This window comes from Exophiala bonariae (genome assembly GCF_035927105.1).
Source record: "Exophiala bonariae strain CCFEE 5792 chromosome Unknown scaffold_14, whole genome shotgun sequence".
In the NCBI taxonomy this organism is placed as follows: Eukaryota; Fungi; Ascomycota; class Eurotiomycetes; order Chaetothyriales; family Herpotrichiellaceae; genus Exophiala; species Exophiala bonariae.
The window spans coordinates 167,168-187,105 of record NW_027042489.1 but is presented as its reverse complement, the minus strand read 5'-3'; the positions used below and the strand labels follow the sequence as shown (position 1 = coordinate 187,105).

Here is a 19,938-nt window from a genome sequence, read left to right as displayed (position 1 = left end):
GCAAAGCTAAGGTAGCGAGCTTTGTAAATGTCTGGACCTCTACAATAGTCGGTCGCCGACAAGAAAGATTTGGGGAAGCCGCAATTTTTCGTCTTCAGATAAGAGTCACGTGGCGATAGTATTACGGCAAGCCGCTGAGATGCAAGCGACACTACTACTATGGTGGAGCATTGAGATCTCTATGGTGGAGATCTCGGTGGATATATCAATTGGCCATGTTCAACAGATAGGTAGTCAAATTCTCTGTAAATGCAATAGAGCACGAGGCGAGAAAGGGTGCCAAATGGAAAAAAACTGGATTTTTCATACATCATGCCAAGCACCAACCCAATATACAATATATCGCACAATCGCTCAGTCGCTCAACCGCGTGTGTACACAAATCAAACAAGAGGAACGTCCGCGATCACAAACCCGACTTTTAAATCGCCACCGGCAATATCTGAGAAGTCCTTTTCATTCCCTCAATCGTATCGACCCTCTGGCATCTTGCCACGGATGTATCCATAACCTTCAGCCTCCTCGACGATGCCGAGATCCCGCACGAAAGTAGTGTCTGAATGACCTGGATCATTCCTGTCGGGACGTACGGCGTAGGCAATCTTGTAGTCTCCCAGCCTCTCTGCCATCTCATCCGTTGACAACAGCGAGCCGCTCTCTCCAACCTTATTGAGCATGGGCTGCAGAAGATGTGCAGCCGTCATGTAGCTTGGTTCGAGAATGACAGCCTTCCCAGAAAACCATACCACTCCTATTAGCATGATGAACTGCACAAGGGGGATCCCGGCAAGGATAAGAATGGACCATTTCCACTTGACATTGACAATTTGGGCTGCTCCGGGACTGTTTGCTCCCATCGTGTACTGTCTCGGCCCACCAGCCTGATCAATTGCGGCGACTACTCCCACGGAGAACCTCATCACCAGTTGTGCGATGCCCTCCGCACCTGCGCTCCCGGGAGCGTTCATGATATTCCTCCCACGGAAGATGACTGCTTGTGTGAGACCGGAGTCGCCCAGGAAAACTCCGCTCCAGCCAGTCGCTCCTGCGATAATCTGCGCCTGCGGGTCTGGGAGAGCGAGCACCTCTGGGGTCTGGAACCCTTCCAAAGGAGAAGTCGCGTTGAGGACGTCGGTGATATTTGTGTCGCATGTCCACAGCCTGGGTTCTGGAACGGGAACAACCCCAAAACAGTCGTCTGTCGTATTGGTTGTGAGTGTCATTGCTTCTGTGCAATTGTTGGCAGTCTGCAGGATGAGTACCTGGGCGCAACGAGGACCGCAGGTTAAGTTGTCAACAGAAGATCCGTTGCCAATATAACTCGTAGCTCCAATAGCAACATTCTCTATTATCAAACTTTGTTCAACGCCTTCGAAGTCCTCATACATGACCAAGTTCACTGCCGTTGTGTCCTCACCAACATTGAAATTGCCGAATCCTCCAAATGTAACCTTGTACTCCTGGCATGTACTAGTACTGTGGACTTCCCTGGTGGATAACACACCCAATTTGTTTTCAGGATTTGATGAATAATCGGAAAATGTGTATTTCCATGAGCTGTTCGTTCCATCGACAGGGTAGACGGAATCTTGGTATGATAAGCCGAGCTCGCCCCACAAGTTTGCTGCCGGCATGGACTCATATATGGAAAGGCTTGCTCCGTTGTCTTCGAGATCATCACCGGATATGTAACTCAGGTCGGCCACACTGATGTTTCCTAGATATGAGTTAGCATGGACAATAATAGGTAGTCGCCGAGGTGAGGAATACTGACCAGGACTTATGGAAATGGCGGTTTCCGAGACATCGATGGAGTACGTCAAACCCAAAAGGGCTGCGCAAACGTTGAAAACAACGAAAACCATGAACCAGAAGCACGCAATGACTTGGGTTTTGCTGGGATACCAGGTGCCTTTGCGGTTGCCACCACACATGAGACTCAATGTATTGCGGTAGCTATCACAACCTAGAACAAGCTCGAAGTCTTGTAGTGAACGGTATTCTGATGCAAGAAACCGCCAGCGCATCATCTCTGCATACTGCTTGAACTGTGCCGCAAATGCAAGACCAAGAACAATGGATAGGCCAGTGACCAAGGCGTTGTATCCGTACTTCTGAAATTGAGACATGCCTGAAGTGATTCTGGAGAACCCGTACATGGTGCCGGCCAGCGCTCCACAAACGAAGGCTGTGCCGAACCACATGAACAGACATTCGAGAAATACTCTGCGAGTCTGGCGCCCGCGATCGAAGTACCTCGTAGTGTCTGTTGGTGGAGGAACACCCCTGACGTGTTTCTCGTTCAATTTATGTTCCCATGGAGAAGATGCGATTTTCCCGAGAGAAGATCCAGTGTCGGTCCTGTTGAATTCTTTCCAGGTCGATTGTTGAGACACTGTGATAGCGTGAGCCTATCGTCCCATAGCTAGATTGAGCCCACTTACTGGAATTGTATGGCTCACTCTGCTCTGATACCCGGGTAAAATTCTGGGATTTTAGAGGAATATTCTCACTACTGTTCGTGTAGGGTGGATATTGTGAATTCATGTTGTCGAAGTTTGCTGAAGTGAACTCTGCGGGAGGATGATGACTCACGGGGGCGTAACGAGACATGGCGGAAGGAGGAGATATGTATTTTTGCTGTTACTGGAGTCCAGTAGTACAAAGGAAGCCGAAGCAGAACGAGGGAATGAGATGATATCCTTCTGCCAAGGCAAAGGAGGATTCAGGATCATGGTGAACGAGGTATCTCAAGAGATAGATCGATGACTGTCCCCACTCGACACGAGTGTTTGATGGTGCGCAGAGGGCCACTAGGGGCGAAGATACACCAATGCGGGTTCTCGCTGTGTTTGTTGGCTATTTAGCCTCAGCTTAGCGTGCCACAGAGCCTCCATACTGCTCGATATAGCCTGGGCTGGGAAGGAGGGTAGAGTGTCGAGACTCAAGAAGGAGGCTCGCCGGAATCCTTCAGGATTTCTTGGTCAGCCCTGCAACTGGCACTAAGCTCGTTCCTGTCAAGCTTACACGGGTGAAAGCAATGGCGCAAATTCTCCCAATGTGCCGTGTCGACTCGTTGACACTAAAGAGAAACTCACTTGGTCATAAACGAGCAGCTGTTGAAACGGTTGGAGGAGTACTGCCAAGGTATTAAGTGTCGTGATTGCTATTAGAAGAACCGAGCTAGAAAGGTCTAAGCCAGAGCCTTACTCGGTATGTCCACAATCGCCAACCACTTGCCACAGAGGCAATAATCGATGGTCACAATTAACAACGCTCCATAGTCGCTTCATACTACGAAGCATTGTTTTGTCGCCTTGTACTGCGTGGACTGAACTTAATCTGGATACTTCTTTGACCTGATGAGTACGAAGGACAAACTTCCAGCCTGAAACAGCCCCATGCAGGGAACACGGCACAGAGCACGAAGGATTTTGTTGTAATTTTAAGGCCTCCCCAGGGCTGGGCTTTTGTCCGGCTTACCAAACAACTTAAGCGCCACCCGAAAAAACCCAAACAATCCGCCCCAAGGTCCTTTGGTACGAATAAAAAAGGAAAATTGATTTATAGGTATGGTGCGGCGCGATGATCTACAGTAGATTGTCACAGAAAGCTGCCTGAATCACACCATGGAAACATGATACTATTTCTGCTCGCGGTATTCAACAATCGTCGTTGATTCACCTTCTTGGCTAATTTCAAAGACGATGCGCAAACCCCACAAAATGTGCGAAAACTGCCCCTTCTAAGTAAATGCTACATGAGGATCCTACCTGATTGTGGCTCTCATCATTACTCATCTGAATCCCCCGGCGCTGACCTGTGGCGTAGCTCCTCGAGTTAGATAAGCAGTATCCTGGCGGTTACAAGATTCAACTCCACGTCAATCACTCGGAAAGATGGATGCTCCATGTCCTTCTTGCAATATATCCGTTAGAGTTAATTGAATGTCCTCGATAAAAATGATGAGCGGGTACAGCAGAATTATAAAATCTTACTTCCACTACTAATTGTATACGTTCCAAAAGTCTTGAATTTACGGCGGTTTGCATGATTACTTATCGACATGGCTCAAGGTCCAGCTATGAGTGACCTAGAATGGGTACACCTCCTTTCATAGTGATCAAGGGAGCAGTGTTACGGTCATTCCATCACGTTACTGGTCGTACCACCCAAGGACAACCATCAACTCCGGGTGCCCATACAACTTTCGAGCTTTCTCTGCAGTTTTCAGCTAAGACGGTTTCGCGTTCTGAATTATTTGTTTCCTCAAGAACCAACACGTTTTGTCTGCGTGGGTGCCACCACAGTAAGCGTTATTTGATATTACTTTGGGCCTAAGCCTGTCAGTCTTCCTGCCTACATTGGAATCGCGGCCATTAGGGTTCTCGTCGCCGTCGTGCTCCGTAAGCTCGCTACCATTCGCCGCCACACATGAGGCTGTTCCTAGTATGAAAAAGCCACAGCCTTGCCTTTCCAATTCTTCACCCACCAGGCATGGTCAGGCCAGCTTGTTATTTACGCATGGGACGACTGTACACAGAAGCAAGGCTGAGTGGAAATCCAACCAGCACCCGTGGCCGTGAACACTAGTGGAGATTTACCCGATGCTATCAGCTCGCTATCAACTCCCTACACACTGCTCTACTGCTCTGGGGTAATGGCATGCAACGCAACGTCATCTTTGACAAGGAGAACATGGTTGAGATGATAATAAATCCAGCTGAATCTACCAACACTCATGACTGCAGTCACCTCTGGGAAACAATCCAGGGATTGTTGACTCCAAACTTGAAGTTTGAAGCAGAACCGCACAAAAACCCCGCAAAATCCAGCCTTCGTGAGGGAATCACCTGACCGGCTTTTACGGCCCGCACCCAACGCCATTCGGCATCTTGTGACAACGTCGGGCCTTCCTTGAAGACTTGGAGACTCTGCTCGAGGCCATCATCAATCTATCCGCTAGCCGATATCGATCTATCTCGCAATCGCAAGCGCAACAATGGTTGTAAATCCCGAGGTCTACCACCTCAAACCCAACCGACATGCTCCGAACAATGACAATCCGGTCCTGATCTATCGAGATTGCCTTCCACTACCATTTTCGGAAGAAAAGACCACGGAATTTCTCGAGTCACATGCTTGGGTCAAGAAAGGGACATGGGGTCATATTCCGATACGGCACTTCCATCCCAATACACACGAATGCTATGGTAAGATCTCATTGCTATCCAACGTCAGGCCGTACCATCGCGCTGCTCTTCCAAACCATCCATTGGCTCCTCCGTGGCCCAACCCTGCCAGATGTACCTCTAATCTGTGATATACAGGTGTCTTTCAGGGCGAGTCTACGATCCTTGTGGGTTGTGGTACACATGATCTAGAGGACGAAGGCACCAAAATTGATGTCTCGGTTGGAGATGTCATCGTCCTACCTGCTGGGACTGGCCACTGCAATTTACAAAGTAGCAAAGACTATCAGTACATTGGTGTTTACCCCAAGGTAAGTAATTGCAACATATGAAGATTTGTCACTTCGCCAAACCGCTGATCGTTGACTCCCAATCATGTAGGGTGCTCCGCAATGGCGTAACGAACTAGGAAAGAAACCGATCAACCTCGAGGAAATCCGCAAGGAAATCACCGCTGTGGAAATGCCGAGCCAGGACCCTGTCAACGGTGCCAATGGGCCCTTGTTGAGTCTCTGGACCAAGTGATGATCACTATCGAGTGCGTACAATAAACAAATTGCCTGTCACAGATTTCCAAAGTCCCACCAAGCTGGATTTGCATTGTTACGGTCGTAGAAATGAACCATTGGATCATTCGAGACGTTCATCAAGGTTTCGTGACTGGGATCTTCCGTCCAGTACCAATTAGCCATCTCCGGGACGTCCAGGTTCGTGTTCGAAATCTGCAACGTCGAATCGCTTTCGCGTATCGTAGTTGAAGGTCGTCTTTCGGCCGCTTCCCAAGTGACAAGAGGAGGAATCGCCGTCGAAGGCACCGGGTCGAACCAGTCAGGTGTAGAACCGTGGATACGGGATACTGAATTCTCCAGGCCCCTACTCGCATTTGTCCCAGCCGGTTCGGTCATTATCGTTTGATCGGGGGCCCTCTTTGACGGTGAATTCTCCACTGATGATAAATGGAAGATTCCATTCCCTACCGAAAAGTCGCCCCGTGGTGCAGCGTAGTCTAGAATCCTCCACATCAAAGCCGTGTTCAGCGCGACACTTGTCGATATGTTGGGGTCGGATTGGTCTGACTGTGTTCTCCACGTTGCGGAATTCACCAGCTGGTCCAGAGTTTCACTCTGGTGGTCTACTTAGCCCATTGCTCCACCCATAAGTACTAAATTGTGATGGGGTAGAACTACTCACGATTGATTGACATATTGGCCACCGCTGCGCCATACCCGCGATGAACGATCTACACGTCTGCAAGTTATCCAGGGCTGCTGAGCTGGCTTCTGGATCGCTGGCTCGGCTGTAGTAAAAATGAAGCGTTGCTGCGATGGCCGCAGCATAGGCGAAAAACGGATCGGCGACATCGAGCTCGTTTTCAGTAGTTAAGGTGATGATATGCGTAACCCACCTACAGTGTAGCATCGCGATCTCTGCCGACTGTTTCCAGAATATGTTCGGGCCCTGTCGGTGCTGTGATTGCTTCTGGGAGTACAAAAATGGATGATTGAGGACCGAGTGGTGAGTGTGATAGATAATTTGTGTACTTAGCCACGGCATCCAGAAAGACTTGTTAGCCTGTAATTCAGACTTAGAGCGTTCAGACAGCCTTGAAGTGCCGTAGCGCACGAACGTTGGTAGCTTGCATTCGCAATCGAGGAGACATGAATTGATCAACGTATACTCGGAGTCGGTAGCCCAAGGTGATTTATTCTGGCCGTTGGCACAGCTCCAGACATATGATCTTACCGAAGACCAGATATACATCTGCTGGATCATGTACGACCAAATTCCGATGGCTTTTCCATTCATCTCATCATAGGATTCAAGAGGCAATAGCTGGCACTGAACGCTCGTCTTCTGCGACATCCCAGCTATATCCAGATATCGCGGACTTTGGAGGTCATCACCAAGAGAAGGTATCCTGGGTTGCATTCCAAAGAGCTGGTCGAGGATAAGGACGCTCCAGCACAGCTTCCTTTGAGACTCGAGGACATCGGTACGTTCTGTCGCCGATGCAACATCTAAACCTGCGCACTGGAGAAGGCTCTTTGCAAGAGACACATGAAGACGAGCCACGTGTGTGTCCTTTACTAATAATGACTTTCAGCTCGGTCGCCGACAAATGTTCACGGGAGCGGTAACTCACAAACAAAGTTTGCATACGCCAGCAAGCAAAGCGACTGTAGTGTCGAGATTGTCACTTTACCGCTCGCGATCCTGAGCATGATCAGTGACCGACATGCGTCAGCATACATCTCCGGGGATTTGGCGGAGGTTTCAAGCTCAGTATCACGGTAAATTTGAGCAGTGAGAGCAAGTATCGAAAGCTTGAGCTCTTCACAACAACTCGTCGGATCTAGTTCGTGCTCAGAGTCAAACAGCCATAATGGCTGACGGTGGCAGAAAGAGAAATATGCTTTGATGGCTTGATACATATGGCGCTCGCTCGGGATTAAGCTTTAGATTCTTAGTGACAGAACTGCCGAAAGGATTTATTGCCATACCTTTCGTTGGAGTCTGTGTCTTGCTCATCCATAGGCACAGAAGCCGGACGGGTAGTATCGCCCTCCACGCCTAAAGAGTGGGGAGTGTCACTTTGTGTCAAGGATGGTCTAGGTGCTAGGTTAGTCATGTACTGTAACAGGATGGGAAGGACTACTGGGGTCTGTCCATCATCATCTCCATCTTCTCCTCCAGCTGTGCCAAGCGATTCTCCTACATCTCATGAGCAGCGTTGCTTAGAATCGGTGGGAGAAATATACCAAGAAGCGTGTGTGGCTCTCATGATGAACATTCCCATCCACGCTGGCCCGAGAGTACTGACACTGTTGCTTGAGTCGTGCGCAGCTAGAGCAGCGCGGCTTTTCGCCAGGACATCTTGTTTTCTTTCGCCTTGGAAAGACACAATCAGTGAGTGCGTTTAGGAACAACGACCCACCTTTATTGATAGACGTGGACCATACCTGCAATTCTCGCACGCCTGCAAGACGCGTTTCGTGATTCGGTTCTCCAAAGAATTGGACATGTGTCATCGAGATTTCGCTACACCAAGTCAAAGGCACTCCTAGGTGATACGTTGTAAATTACGTTGTTGAGCCTGAAGTAGCTGAGGACTGTGTGAGGTTGGCACAGGGTTGTGGTCAAGTGGCTAGTTAGTGGCACAGGTGGATCTTTAAAGATAAGGGGGTTGTGATAATAATGATAACCCCGCAATTGAACCGCCAAAGCATCGTCATTTAGGCCACGCTTTACCCGTAAATTGTTGCTATTTACGTGATAGGAGCCGTCTCGGCCCCGTAAGTAACCACCTGGGTAGATGAGCCACTAGGTATTCATGCATTTCGGATACGAAGTACCTCGCCACTCCGCCAAAAAAGGAGCTCCCTCTGGTCAGCGATATGTTTTGAACCAAGGCGAATGTTTTTGGAGCATTAGCTTTTCACAACCACTTCTGACTTTAGCATTGGTTGAATGGGCATTTGATTACAACTACATAGGCACCTGAGGTTCAACGTCTATGGCTCAAGGTAGCTGACTTGTGCAGTAGAGGGGTTTAGCACACGCGAGGCATGCTAAATGGTTACCACGCAAGTGCTTTCGACTCTGGGGCACAGCTTAGGCCAGAGCAAAATGCCTCATCTTCGTCTGCTGTAGATTCGACAGGTGGAGCCGCAGGCCAAATCTGGGACTTCAGCTTCTCTTCCTCTTTTCGATGCTCATAAATGGCTTTCCTGACCAGTGATTGGAAGTATACAGGACCGGATTCGTAATCAGGGTGCAAAGGCCCATTTTTATAAATGCCGGCTTCCAAGTTCTTTTGAGTTTCATTGCACAGCCATTTGTCCTCGGCGAGGACTCTCTTGAAAAGCTGATCAGTCTTATCAAATGCTTCCGGATCGCCACCTATCTTTCGGTATACCTCATACTCCATCGAACAGGTTGATACTGACGTGGGGACGCATCTCATCATATAAAAGAAATCTGGTCTTCGTTTGGTAAGTTGAAAGCATCAAGAGCACATAATGTGGAGATGCAGGAACTTACGTTACTGTCATGCAAGCATTGGGAAAGTAATAAGTGCTTGCCAGTTGAAAATCCCCATTCAGGCCGTCCTCCTGACGCTTGTTATAGTGTTGAAGGTGACCGACATTGCCTTCAACTCGATATGCCTCAATTTCAACCAACCCAGCAGTATCAGGGTGCGCCGTCCGGCAATGAAGGCATTCGTTATAATTGTCTGCCAAGGTTTTCCAGTTGTAGTCTCCTTGCATTCCCCATGAATGGTCATAACGATAATGTGAAAAATCAAACCCTGAAAATCGCTGCTGCTGGTCGACCCCGTCCAGTTGTTCGTCCCAAGAAGTCGTCGGCACCTTGGAAGCCTCAAGGTTGACCCACACAAATTTGAGCTGGTCGACATGAACATGAACAGGAAGTAGACCGGTCTGGTCTTTATCGAAATTCGAGAATGTCTCGAAATGTGGAGCCTTCGCGAGTTTCCCATTGATACCATATGACCATCCATGGTACTTACAAGCGAGTATCTTTGCATTGCCTTCATCGTTGTGGAGTATGGGAAAGCCTCGATGCCTGCAAATATTATGGAAGCCTCTCAGAATACCATCCTTTCCCAAGCATAAAAAGAACGAGAAACCGGCTTCTGTGATACGAACATAATCTCCAGGTTTCTCAAATCGATTTTGGTGTGTAACCAAGATCCATTTCTTGGAAAATATGGCTCGACGCTCAAGTTCGTACATCTCGGGGCTTCGGTACCATGATGCTGGAAGCGAACGTTTTGAGGTGGGGGCATCGTTAGCTTCTGTTCCATAGCCTAGAAAGCGTTTCAATGTGCCTGCCATGGTGAATAGATCCAGATATCGCTCGCGCACGCCCTTCTATTTGGTGAACACTGGTACGATTTGCGCTTCTGAGTTTGACTTGATATACCAAACCAGCAATTGTGTCGGGAATACTGTTTTGGCCATCTAGTCCAGCCACGCAGGGCAGAGGCAGATAATTTGATAAGAAGGGAGGCTTGAACGATAAGCAAATAGCCGGCCCTCTTTCCGTGTGATCTAGAACGAGTCTCTGGCTAAGTTTGAATGCAATCGATGCAAAGCAAGGCTCGGTCCAACCGTGTCATGTGACCGGCTGACCCGGTTGACGGCCAGTGGAGGTAGGTCCGCAATCCGATCGCGTGAATCCTCTGGGGTGAGGCGGATACCAAGAGTGTAGAAACCTGGGGAAGAACCTTGCCTACGACTGCGCGGCCGACTTGACTAATTGTAAGAGTGGGCGACCGGTGTAGAGATAGCAAATGCTCCTTCACTAAGAATATGAGCCGTTTTCGACTCCAGAAAAGTGTTATTAAATTATACTCTCTTCGAAGGACTCGCTATGCGCTCTTGCTAGCTACAGTCAACAGGAGTTATTCGGCATTAAGTCCCAACTCAACAAGTTTCGTTTTCAGAACATGTATATTCTCCCCCCTAATTGTTAGAGTACCAAGTATTACGGTACCCTGCCGACTTACTTTCGGGCACCCACTGACGATGAGCGAGTTCCGCACCCCAAGAGCTGTATCTGAGTGACAAGCAAGCAGTAGCTGAGGTCTCCGATGTATCGTGCCTAGACAAAGGTGTACGTATGATGTTGAACTCAGCTGAGAGATAGTTAAGTTATGAAAAGGCCCGAGCGAATGGTTGCTTGTATGCGTTGTGCAACCAGCGAGGATGTAGACTATTCAGGCAGCGGATTGAGATAGTGGCAAAACTTAACGAGCTCCGGAGGATTTGCATAAAATCTGAGGATCATTTGTTGTAATTATCAATACTAGATACCTAGGCTAGAAAGTCTAGATACTTTGGGGGCTTGCTGCCTCGAGATGGCCAGGACGAGCAAGAAAGACATCAAGTATTTTCGTCCTCACGGCGCACCATATGCTGAAACTCTCTAGCTCATCGGAATTTTCGCTAACAGTTGCCACATTGCCTCGACTAGCCAGGGTACATAATGATGGCGCTAGCCCCGTGTCCCTAGCAGAGGTCTTTTCCATAAAACCACCCGAAATCTAAGGCGTTAAAGACGCTCTAGATACTTTGTCCATTCTGCGGTTCGTATGGGAAGATTGCTGAGACAGCGGCCATGACGGCAAAGAGGGCCGCACAGATATACACTGGCACTGGAGTTGACGTGTCGGCATAGGTCGCAACAATCGCTGACATAATGCCCATGATACGATTTAGTGCGACCGCTGTGCCATTGCCCGTTGCTCTGTGGCCAGAAGGTAAAACCTCTGGACTGTAGGCATAGAGAGTACCGTAGTAGATGTTGATGGCAAATGAAACGATGCAACTGAAGGCGATGTTTTGGTCATCATTGCGAACGGAAGTGTAGGCGAAGAAGAACACCACTCACGGAAGTTGTTAGCTTTTGCCCGTTAATGCGAAACACCAACATCAACTCACTCGTAAGAATGGCTCCAATGACCATAGTATATTTCCTTCCAACTCGTGGTATTTTGCAGAGGTAACCAGCGACCAAAGGACCAAATATAGCACTGAACTGGGCCAGAACATAGTTGCGCCAGGTGATATATGCTGACGTTTCTCCAAATTGTGCACCTCTGCTGCTCAGGTACTCAGGAAGAAAAATATAAAACAGAGGATAGGCAAGGCCTATAAGCGTCCATGATAACCAGACCAGTGACGTAGATATTCCTAACTTTCGAGTTGCAAAAAGCCCGTTGTAATGAACCATGATCTCATTAAAGGAGAACAGGTTCTGTGAGTGAGCTGTTGCGACAGCGCCATGGCGCTGAAGCTGTTCGACGGTTAGATCACAAGGTCGTCCATACTTCTGAGCCAGATCTTGAAGACCCTTAACAACCTTCTCATCGTCGCCTCTGCAGACCAAGAACTTCGGAGTCTCATGGAAACGAATGACAGTCACCCGAGCAATACTCATGCAAAGCACGAGAGCACCAGATGTGAAGTAAAGGTAACGCCAGCCCATGTTCTCAGATCGAGGACAATCATCAGCCGATGTGCAGCTGAAATTAGCTACTGCCAATCAGTAACAACTCAGCGCAGGGAAACATTGGAGGCTTACGAATGAAAGCCCAGGCCAACAGGCCAGCAACTGTCTGTCCGATTCCCCACCAGACCGCCATCAGGGTAACAAGCCACTGGCTCTTTGCAGGTAGATACTCCAAGAAGACAGTCGTGTCCAAGACAAGATTTCCACCAGCACCAAACCCAGTAATGGCGACGAACGACGTCCAGGTAATGAAGTTAGGCGATGCTCCGGCAGCGATTGAGAACACAGCGGCAATCAAAAGACTCAGGTTAAAGGCCCACTTCCTTCCCATGATATCGGCACCTGTGCGGCGACACGATAGTTAGTCTAGAGTCAAAGAGCCGTGGAAGATAGTGCACCGACCTATGCCCCAAAAGAGAGCGCCGACAAGGAGTCCGACATATAGGGCGATGGTCCCACCTCGGGCGTAGGATGGCTGGAATTCGAGAGCGACTTGGCCCGCCGTGATACTCATAAGAAAGGCTAACAGAGAGTCAACGGCGTATCTAGGTCGGTCAGTCATTTCATCGGTAGGTAAGCCAAACTCCACTCACCCAAACCCATTCAAGAAAAACAACTTCGTATGATAGGTCGTGAAGCCGATTTGGTTGATAGCCTTGCTAGTCGTCAGACAGAACTCCCCAACTTGGAGATGAGCATACATCGTTCACAATGTGCATCTTCGCTGCAAGAGCTGGATCCACTCCACCAATGGAGATCATGTCCCCAGTTGTCATTGTTTGTTCCTGTGCGGATTCATCTTTGGTGTCCATGTCGTCGTCCACCCGAGGAGTCTTCTGTTCGCTTTGCACCACCTGCATTATTGGTGCATTCCAGAATGTACGGGCTCTGCTTCAAGGAGAGGTATGACTTAGGTCTAGAGCTTGCTTCCTGGAAAGGGGGCAAGCTTGATATATGTTTCCCCAGAGAGTCGTCAAGGATCCAGTTAATTGGAGAAATGACTGGCAAAACCACGACGCGAGGCAATTATCTTGTGACGAACCTTGATTGGTGCCCGCTGATTTGGTTTCTGCCCTTTATCTCCTAGCGAAAGATTAATCCACTCCCACGGTGGGGATATACGACTGTCGGGCCGTGATACAGAGGAGGAGGAAGCATTTCGGCTTGCTCTCCCGGTCACGTGTATCCAGCCTTCCTAGAGGGAGCGCAAAATGATAATCTGGATTGAGACTCACAGGTCATATCCTGAGTCCTCGTTTGATCGGTGTAAATGGACAACGGGCCGCAACATTTTATTATCAGCTCAGACTTTCACTCAACTGTTAAGCTTGGAGACGCGAACCCTGCCGAGCTTTTGTCGGAAATGGAGGAGTCGACTATGGTTGTTGGACCTGGAATGCTCCGGTTGTTGATGACCCCTGCCTGCGACTGCGTGGTCATCGAAATATCACTGTGCCAGACCGCTGACCTGCTCCAGTGCCAGAGGGGAATAGTGCCGATGTATCACGGGTCATCAGGTGTGATTGCATGGATCCATTCTATGCTAGAATTGTGGGAGAAGCGCTACATGAATAGGCTAGCGATCCGTAGGGAGACTATTACCACAAATAAGGGTTTGTCATGTCTTCGCGAGATGAAGATGATACAATCATCCTGAAGTGCAAGAAGGTCCTTAAAAGTCAGAATCACCCAGCGGGATCTTACTTTTGATGGCGGGATAGAAGACGCAGGCGGATAATTCAACCATGTGGCTGGTTGGGCGAAGCTGCTGGTGAAAGTTGTCGACTAGCAGTCCGTTGTTCGGAAGCGGGTGTCTGGATGATAAGAAGTTCAAGAGGAACATGGTAATCGTTGTTCCTCAGTGGTTCTATCAACAGGGGCGTCGGGACCAGTGGTGATGTCTTACATGGCGCTTCGATGCTTGTACGCAACTGGCGCTTGAACGAATCGGCTCGTAAACTTGAACTTTGCCATGTCGTCTTCGGACAAGCTGGTTAGTTTCATACAGCTGACAGCACACGAGGCCACTGCATTGTCCAGCATGCCAGGGGGAATCGACTTTGACCCTGTATCTTCGTTTTCCCACCCACACCAGGTACATTTGCTGAAAATTGCCCGACTTAGCCACGATTTTGAAAACGAAACTGTCAACGAGAACGGAACGACCATCTCCTCTCCCAAGCTGAACTCTGATAACGCAGCTTTATTGTTCATTCTAGATGATGCAACCGAGGCGTAACGACAAGTATTCAGATATTTCCTGCCTGTGTTTGCGATTTGGCCTTGTCTGAGGCGGCGTCTTTGTTGGTATCTTGTACGTCAGCCTGAAACTTTGTTGTTGATAATCATCCAACCATCGAAGGTCTACATATCGTAGCTGCGGGTGCTGGGCAGCAAGTGATCCACGTATCGAAGGAAAGAAACACCAATCCTTTGCAGTGCGAGAGTTAGCACAGCTCCAAAAGGGAGTTTGATAACACAATAGGAAGGAGAAATTATGTCAAGAACGGCAGACAAGACCCCAAACAGAATCTGCAGATGAGATGGATATCACATCGAAATCCCGTCTCTCAATAACGAAATAATCCTCGTCTTTGTCGTATGCCCATAGCGAATCGTGAAGGATGACGAAGCCATCGACCAGATCACAATCCGGGATATCAGGATCCTGCTGTGCGGTGTCATCGCGTGGGAAACACTCCGGAATACTCCACAGATCATCCTCAAAGCCTGGGTAAACAGGAAACATGTAATCACGCTCCTCGCTGAAGTCATAGACTGAATCGATATCATCCAGATAAGAAATATCGTCCGAAGCGAAGGCCGTCATTTTGCCTCTTAACTTGGTGCCCCTCCCCAATGCTCTTTCTTGGTATTTCCACGACCGCTTCTCACGTTTCTTCTTCCCCATATGGTGACGGCGGTCTAGAGGCCAAATATTGAAATCTCTGTCTTCCCACATATCCCTCTTTGTATAGACGCGAGGTCGTGCGTCTAGCCTGGAAATTGGAAGACTATTATTCCAAAGAGTCACAGAAGACCGCCAGACAGGATCGTATGGTTGTCCTATCCAGTTTGGGTCAACACCACGGAAACCATAGTATTTCGCGGATCGTTTGGAGATGCGGTTTTGGGATCGTTTAAGGGAGCGAAGGTCCTTATAAGCTGCATAATCTTCTCCATGGTCGTTTGCAATATCAATCAGGGGCTTATCAGAGGCCCTACATGATGATTTATTTGATGACGCCATTTGGGAGTGCTGCTGTTCCTTCTGGGTGATATGTCCGGGCGCAAGCCCCTGTTGGGCCAATCGAAAAGTTGCCCCAGACGAGTTTGAGATTTTGTTTTTATGGTTTGGAATAGTCCTATGAGCCTTATATAATGCATATTGCATTTCAATAGCTCAAGATAGTTAAACACGAGATGGGTGACTCATTGCGGAATCTTGATTGAGCTTCAAGGGAGGTCTGGGGGCCACGAATCTAAATGGCCATGTGATTGGCTGGCGGTGTGGCCTTCAATGGCTGTGCAGATTGTGGCCCAGTGTTGTTGAAGACCAGAAACCACACCCTCCAGTCTAACTTGTGAGGGTTGAAGACAGATCTATCGAGGTGTGCTGAGCTTGGTATAACATTGCATCAATCAGTATCTTACTAAAATCTGTTTGGTAGTGTGCCATTAAGAACATCACACTATTTGATGACAAGTCGAAACTCACCTCAGCTCCGACTGCGAAGTCCAGCACGGCGAGGCGGGTTGATCTGAGGAGGGTCCCCACTGCTGTCAGCCACAACAGGGATAATCCTCGAAGCTTGCGTCCGCGCCTTCGATTTTGGTTTGGGCTTTGCTTTCTTCACTCCGTTCGATGTTTTGGACTTTAGGCCTGTTGACTTAGCTTGATCTGCCGATAGCTTTTCCACAATGCTTCGAACCCTTTGATCTCTAGTTTTTGCGGAAGCCGTCTGCAAGCGCATAAGGATTGAGTAGCGATCAGTTCTCGTCATGCTTTCGAAGAACGCAGTGGCAGCTGGGTCAGCACTCAAAGCGCTTGCCAGATCATCAGGTGTTGTCATAGTGGCTGGGCCTGCGTAAGCTCGGTCCCAGCGGCCATCGAGTTTAGCAGCCTCGACAGCTGCAATGCCAGCAGGTCGCATTCGACCTTCCGTCGTCAGCCTTGCGACTGTATTGACGTTTTTCTGCGACCACATGCTCTTAGCACGGCGAGGTGTGAAACGTAGCAACCACCAGCTGTCATCGAAGGGATTCGCGCGCCCATCTATCCAACCGAAACATAACGCTATCTCAACCGCCTCGGCGCCGGATATGGAGGGGATCCCAGAGGACTTTTTCGCAAGTTTAAGATGAATACCAGCAGCAGTAGTGTGCTCCCGCTCGAGAAACGCTTCGAGGTCGGCGGCAGAAGAGAAGGCACGGATAGGGAGATCCGTAGGAAGTAGTTTCGCAGTTGTCTGAGACTGAGCAGGCATGGGAAAGGAGGACGCCCTTCGTCTTGACGCTGGGTTACAGATCTGAACTCGAGCTATATAGCCTTGACTCTGCACACGCAAGGATTGTGACAAATGTGTTAGATAGAAGCCGCCAAATATTTGGGCGTATCTTGAAATGATGCCGCCACTGCAAAAGAATTGCTTCGAGTAGGGCATGGGAATGAGTGATACCAGGGATTTACGAGAAGACGCTCATTTCACGAGTCGCGACGACGCGTTGCGGGGAGAGCATTAATTGGAAGCCCCGAAAAGTCCCCATGTCGTAGGTAAGTTTAAGCGCCTCAGCCAGTAGCAATGGGTGTCTCGGGTCTCCGGGCCCAACCAAGGATCACCCGGCTGGAGCCTCCGAGGTCCTGGGGACTTGTCTTGCTGGTCTGCACTTGCTCTCAAGTATTCCGATTTCTGGGATTTATCCCTGCGACCATGCGTCCCGCTATTTGACGGGACAACTTGACCAATACACCCTGAGGCTCACAAGCATTGTGCTGCTTGAGAGATATATCGTCATGAGTCTCCAAGTCAATAGCATTCTCTGACGTCAGGGGACCTGTGCCTGCCTTGAGGAATGGTATTCTATGACATATTTGACCATCTCAACCAGTGAGTAGTGACGAGAATCGCAGAAACATAGCCTTTAACTTGTCATCAATATGGTCAAGGTGGCAGAGAATCGCGTGATTGATCTTGACGTCTTCCCTGGTGATCCAAAAGGTGACCAACTTGCAGAGCAAACAAGGTAAGCGATTATTGACCACCTAGTTCCCCAGGCATCACTTTGACAGTGTAAAGGGCCGCCGTCTCAGGAAAGCTTCCTCAAGAAGGAGCCCAAGGCGTTTCTGCCAATTCACAAAGCGCAATCACTGCACTTGGTGGTACTGTCGGAGGTGGTGTGAAAGGCGTTGTTGACACGCTTGGAAATACTGTTGGAGCATTAGGTGAAGGGGTAACGGGTACTGTGCAAGGCGTTGGTGACGGTGTTGGAAGTACTGTTCAATTCGCTGGTGGAGCAGTAGGAGCTGGAGCAGGTAAACTCGGCAACATGTTCACAGGAAGTAAGCAAGGCCAATGTGAGACCACCAGGACGACATGAAGCTTGACGTGTGGAACTGACTCTGTCACAGCTGAGGCCATGAAGGACCAAAAAGCGAATTTGAACGCAGAATCAAAGAAGACCGAGGAAATTGAATCCGACATTCCTACTTCGGTTCAAGAACACAGTAAAGATGCTAATAATGCGGCCAAGAACACTCCGCAGAAATCAGAAGGTCTCGAAGACCAGGGAGAAGATAAAATTGCAGGTGTATCTTCGTCCTCGTCTTGATGGATGGATTAGAGCCATACCATCCCCCCGATGGAAAGTGGTCTAAATAAGTCGACCTGACATGAGTATGTAGGCAAGATTGTCTATGTTATCACTGGCTACTACTTGGACTGCTGGTATCGTAGACCTTCTTGCCGCCAAACCATGTTTGAGTCACCCTGTCCTGCAAAAGAGTATGAGGTGACCAAGACATGTCCAAGACGACGAAGTCGGCCTTCTTCCCAGCTTCAATCTTCCCTACTAACTGGTCTGCAAAGCATGAATATGAAGCTCCTAATGTTGCAGCGGAAAATGCATGTAAGATAGGCAACGCCCAATGCTCGTTGAAAGTCTCCTCCGACTCCGGCTCCCTGGCTGATTTCCTCGTGGTCGCAATGTACAAATTCTGCAAGGGCAAATTTGGTGCTGTGGGAGCATCGGTACCAAGAGCTAGTGTGACTCCCTCGTCGAGAAACTCTCGATATGCAAAAGCTCGCTTTCTCCGTTTGACCCCAAGTAGCGAGTCCCATTCACGTGTAATAGCCGGATCAGCATGAACAGGTTGTACAGACGCAGTGATGCCATTCTCCTGGAGTCGTTTGGCATCACCCGGAGAGGTGAGCTCCAGGTGTTCGATACGATGCCGTCGACCCTTCGAAGCAACCGATTCGAGCACATCAATTGCTAATTTCACAGTTGCATCCCCAATCGCATGAAGCGCACACTGTAGACCAGCACTATCTGCGCGGGCCACGACGTCGGCCAGCATATCTCGGTTCCAGAGAGGCTCGCAAGAAATACCGTTTCTTGAGTATGGCTCTAACAACGACGCTGTGCACGCGTCGATGACTCCGTCCCCGATGACTTTGATCCCAGCGATTCGGAAACCTGGCGAGGTTTCCAGATTGAACTCCTTCCACAGTTCTATAGCGCGGTCGACCTGCCGGAGATTCTCTTCGGTCGTGTTCGACGGGGCAATCAACCAGTGAGCAGCTATTTGGATAGTCAATTCTTCTTTTGACCTGAACTGCAGTAAAGCCTCCCAAGAATTTTCATCCATCGCCATCTCCACAAGACCTGTGTAGCCAGCTGCATTGTAGGTCCTGACCGCTTCACGGATAGCGCTTTGCTTCTCTTCCACGGACGCCACTTTGGCTAAATGCGGCCAGACAATTGTGACGGCAGCAGCTTCACTCAACAGCCCTGTCGCTTTCCCTGTTTCATCCCTATGAATCTCTCCACCTGCAGGATTCGGCATGTCTTCAACGCCAAGTTCTTTGATTGCTGAGGAACTGACCCAGGTGGAATGTAAATCCTTGGAGTCGATGTAGATTGGTCTCTTCGCGTCATCGAGGTCATCAAGATCGCTTGCAAGGGCTGTCCCATCAGTCATATAATGCATCCAGCCACGACATAGTATTCGTGACCTCGTCGAATCCTTTCTGGCCGCCTCCCGGATAGTGTTGCGAATATCTTGTAGTGATCTGCAATGCTCAAGGCTGACTTTCTGTAGTGAAGTGCCGAACATTAAAAGATGCATGTGTCCATCGAAGAAGCCGGGTGCTATGGTTTGGGCACCGACGTCGTACACTCGCGCTCCATCTTTGACGGCAGCGACAACTGTTTCATCGGTTTCAGTGCCTACATATTCAATTAATTCGTCCTGGATAACAACTGAGTTATGCCGAAAACTTTCAGCTGCTGTCTCTGCCAGCCCAGTGAATATTTTCGCATTCTTAAAGACTGTACGCATTGTGGCACGCGCTCTTAATGTTACCGGGCGGAATGGAATTTACTGTCCATCTCAGACGTTTTTAAGACACAATTTGACCTGGGCAGGAGGATTGCTACTCATAGTGCGTCGAAGCGAGAAATATATTCTTGTTTGAACCCCCACTTA

At 49.1% G+C, this 19,938-nt stretch overlaps 9 protein-coding genes across 9 annotated transcripts; 2 read left to right on the top strand and 7 right to left on the bottom strand.

Moving 5' to 3' along the window:
* Positions 1-464: 464 nt before the first annotated feature.
* Positions 465-2,613, bottom strand: LTR84_002728 (uncharacterized protein; the record flags this gene model as incomplete). Its single annotated transcript, XM_064846329.1, has 3 exons — positions 465-1,717; positions 1,775-2,395; positions 2,445-2,613. 3 exons carry the CDS (start codon positions 2,611-2,613, stop codon positions 465-467), a joined length of 2,043 nt encoding a protein of 680 aa, XP_064705939.1.
* A 2,389-nt stretch (positions 2,614-5,002) lies between these two features.
* On the top strand, positions 5,003-5,717 carry LTR84_002727 (uncharacterized protein; the record flags this gene model as incomplete). Its single annotated transcript, XM_064846328.1, has 3 exons — positions 5,003-5,213; positions 5,331-5,503; positions 5,574-5,717. 3 exons carry the CDS (start codon positions 5,003-5,005, stop codon positions 5,715-5,717), a joined length of 528 nt encoding a protein of 175 aa, XP_064705938.1.
* Positions 5,718-5,755: 38 nt separating this feature from the next.
* LTR84_002726 (uncharacterized protein) lies at positions 5,756-7,725 on the bottom strand (the record flags this gene model as incomplete). Its single annotated transcript, XM_064846327.1, has 4 exons — positions 5,756-6,316; positions 6,384-7,279; positions 7,336-7,634; positions 7,694-7,725. The coding sequence occupies 4 exons, from the start codon at positions 7,723-7,725 to the stop codon at positions 5,756-5,758; spliced, it is 1,788 nt and encodes a 595-aa protein (XP_064705937.1).
* A 1,044-nt stretch (positions 7,726-8,769) lies between these two features.
* Positions 8,770-10,051, bottom strand: LTR84_002725 (uncharacterized protein; the record flags this gene model as incomplete). Its single annotated transcript, XM_064846326.1, has 2 exons — positions 8,770-9,175; positions 9,234-10,051. The coding sequence occupies 2 exons, from the start codon at positions 10,049-10,051 to the stop codon at positions 8,770-8,772; spliced, it is 1,224 nt and encodes a 407-aa protein (XP_064705936.1).
* A 1,230-nt stretch (positions 10,052-11,281) lies between these two features.
* On the bottom strand, positions 11,282-13,090 carry LTR84_002724 (uncharacterized protein; the record flags this gene model as incomplete). Its single annotated transcript, XM_064846325.1, has 6 exons — positions 11,282-11,604; positions 11,660-12,253; positions 12,303-12,572; positions 12,633-12,775; positions 12,824-12,885; positions 12,932-13,090. The coding sequence occupies 6 exons, from the start codon at positions 13,088-13,090 to the stop codon at positions 11,282-11,284; spliced, it is 1,551 nt and encodes a 516-aa protein (XP_064705935.1).
* A 1,640-nt stretch (positions 13,091-14,730) lies between these two features.
* On the bottom strand, positions 14,731-15,480 carry LTR84_002723 (uncharacterized protein; the record flags this gene model as incomplete). Its single annotated transcript, XM_064846324.1, has 1 exon — positions 14,731-15,480. One exon carries the CDS (start codon positions 15,478-15,480, stop codon positions 14,731-14,733), a length of 750 nt encoding a protein of 249 aa, XP_064705934.1.
* Positions 15,481-15,949: 469 nt separating this feature from the next.
* LTR84_002722 (uncharacterized protein) lies at positions 15,950-16,717 on the bottom strand (the record flags this gene model as incomplete). Its single annotated transcript, XM_064846323.1, has 1 exon — positions 15,950-16,717. The coding sequence occupies one exon, from the start codon at positions 16,715-16,717 to the stop codon at positions 15,950-15,952; it is 768 nt and encodes a 255-aa protein (XP_064705933.1).
* A 671-nt stretch (positions 16,718-17,388) lies between these two features.
* Positions 17,389-18,059, top strand: LTR84_002721 (uncharacterized protein; the record flags this gene model as incomplete). The annotated part of the gene is made up of 3 exons (XM_064846322.1): positions 17,389-17,474; positions 17,528-17,805; positions 17,860-18,059. 3 exons carry the CDS (start codon positions 17,389-17,391, stop codon positions 18,057-18,059), a joined length of 564 nt encoding a protein of 187 aa, XP_064705932.1.
* Positions 18,060-18,150: 91 nt separating this feature from the next.
* LTR84_002720 (uncharacterized protein) lies at positions 18,151-19,791 on the bottom strand (the record flags this gene model as incomplete). The annotated part of the gene is made up of 1 exon (XM_064846321.1): positions 18,151-19,791. The coding sequence occupies one exon, from the start codon at positions 19,789-19,791 to the stop codon at positions 18,151-18,153; it is 1,641 nt and encodes a 546-aa protein (XP_064705931.1).
* Positions 19,792-19,938: the final 147 nt, after the last annotated feature.